Source organism: Phytophthora parasitica, assembly GCF_000247585.1.
Source record: "Phytophthora parasitica INRA-310 unplaced genomic scaffold supercont2.303, whole genome shotgun sequence".
In the NCBI taxonomy this organism is placed as follows: domain Eukaryota; phylum Oomycota; class Peronosporomycetes; order Peronosporales; family Peronosporaceae; genus Phytophthora; species Phytophthora nicotianae.
Genome location: NW_008649289.1, coordinates 3,364 through 4,344, shown reverse-complemented (window position 1 = coordinate 4,344; position 981 = coordinate 3,364). Strand labels below are relative to the sequence as shown.

The 981-nt window shown below is 56.1% G+C and overlaps 1 protein-coding gene across 1 annotated transcript; it reads right to left on the bottom strand.

Moving 5' to 3' along the window:
* Positions 1-337: 337 nt before the first annotated feature.
* PPTG_24862 (hypothetical protein) lies at positions 338-948 on the bottom strand (the record flags this gene model as incomplete). The annotated part of the gene is made up of 1 exon (XM_008918766.1): positions 338-948. A coding segment is annotated over one exon (611 nt), but the record flags the coding sequence as incomplete, so codon positions are not given.
* Positions 949-981: the final 33 nt, after the last annotated feature.

The following is a 981-nucleotide window of genomic DNA, read 5'->3' as shown; positions in this document are numbered from 1 at the left end:
GGCCCATGTGGCTATCAGTCCTTCATCAATGACGTTTCGTACGAGGCGCTCATACTCGGGGGACCCTCTCGTCATGATGGCCTGCGCTTGGGGGACCAGTGAGTCCACCGGGAGCTCCTCACGTATCGATTGGAATAGAGTCGTAAACACGTGTGTGTATAGGTTGATGATAGCGTGTATGAGATTCTGCGGAGCTTGGTCCAGTAGTTCCGACAATGAGTTGGAATACACACAGCGAAACACCTCCGCCACCGGACGGGGTACCACTCTACTACGTTAGCCACTTGATGGACCCGAAGTTCTGCTGCTGGAGGTCGGAAACTGGTGGCTCCGGCCATCAGCTCCGAGATCGTGTGCTGTACGATGTCTTCGTCTCGTGGTCGGCGTTGCCCTTGATCACGAGGACACGGCATGTCGTGTCTGGCAGGACGCTGAGACTGCCGGTCGTAGCGATTCTCCGCATTCCTGCCATCCCGCATCTTCCCATAAGTCGAATGACTGTTTCCCTTTTCCCGGCCGCGAGTAGTGCACAGGCACCACCGATTCGCATCGAATGACACGCATAGTTGCTTGGATCCAATCCTTGGGTTCGTGCCACTTGTTTGATTAGTATGGCCACTTCGGATTTCTTGATCGTCGAGGTAGCGTTCACCGAGGTTAGGAATGGGCCGAGGCGTCTGCCGCCATGCAGCCAACGCGGACGTACGCGTAAACACGTCTCCGCTGCGATTACTGGGCACAAGTGGCTTTCACCGGATCGGTAGTGTCGGATGACGGTTCCTTGGCGTACCTGGTCGCCCTTATGAGATCTGTACAGGATCTCGACGGAGTGGGCTGCCACTGAACCTGGTTCAATTATGACACCGTGTCTATTTCTCAGGATCACGTCCACCGCCTTGATGCAGTGGGTGGTTCCTCCGGTTGACGAGTCTCTGGCCACCGGGCCCCTTAGCTCAGAGCTACGGTCGAAGAAGAAGAAGG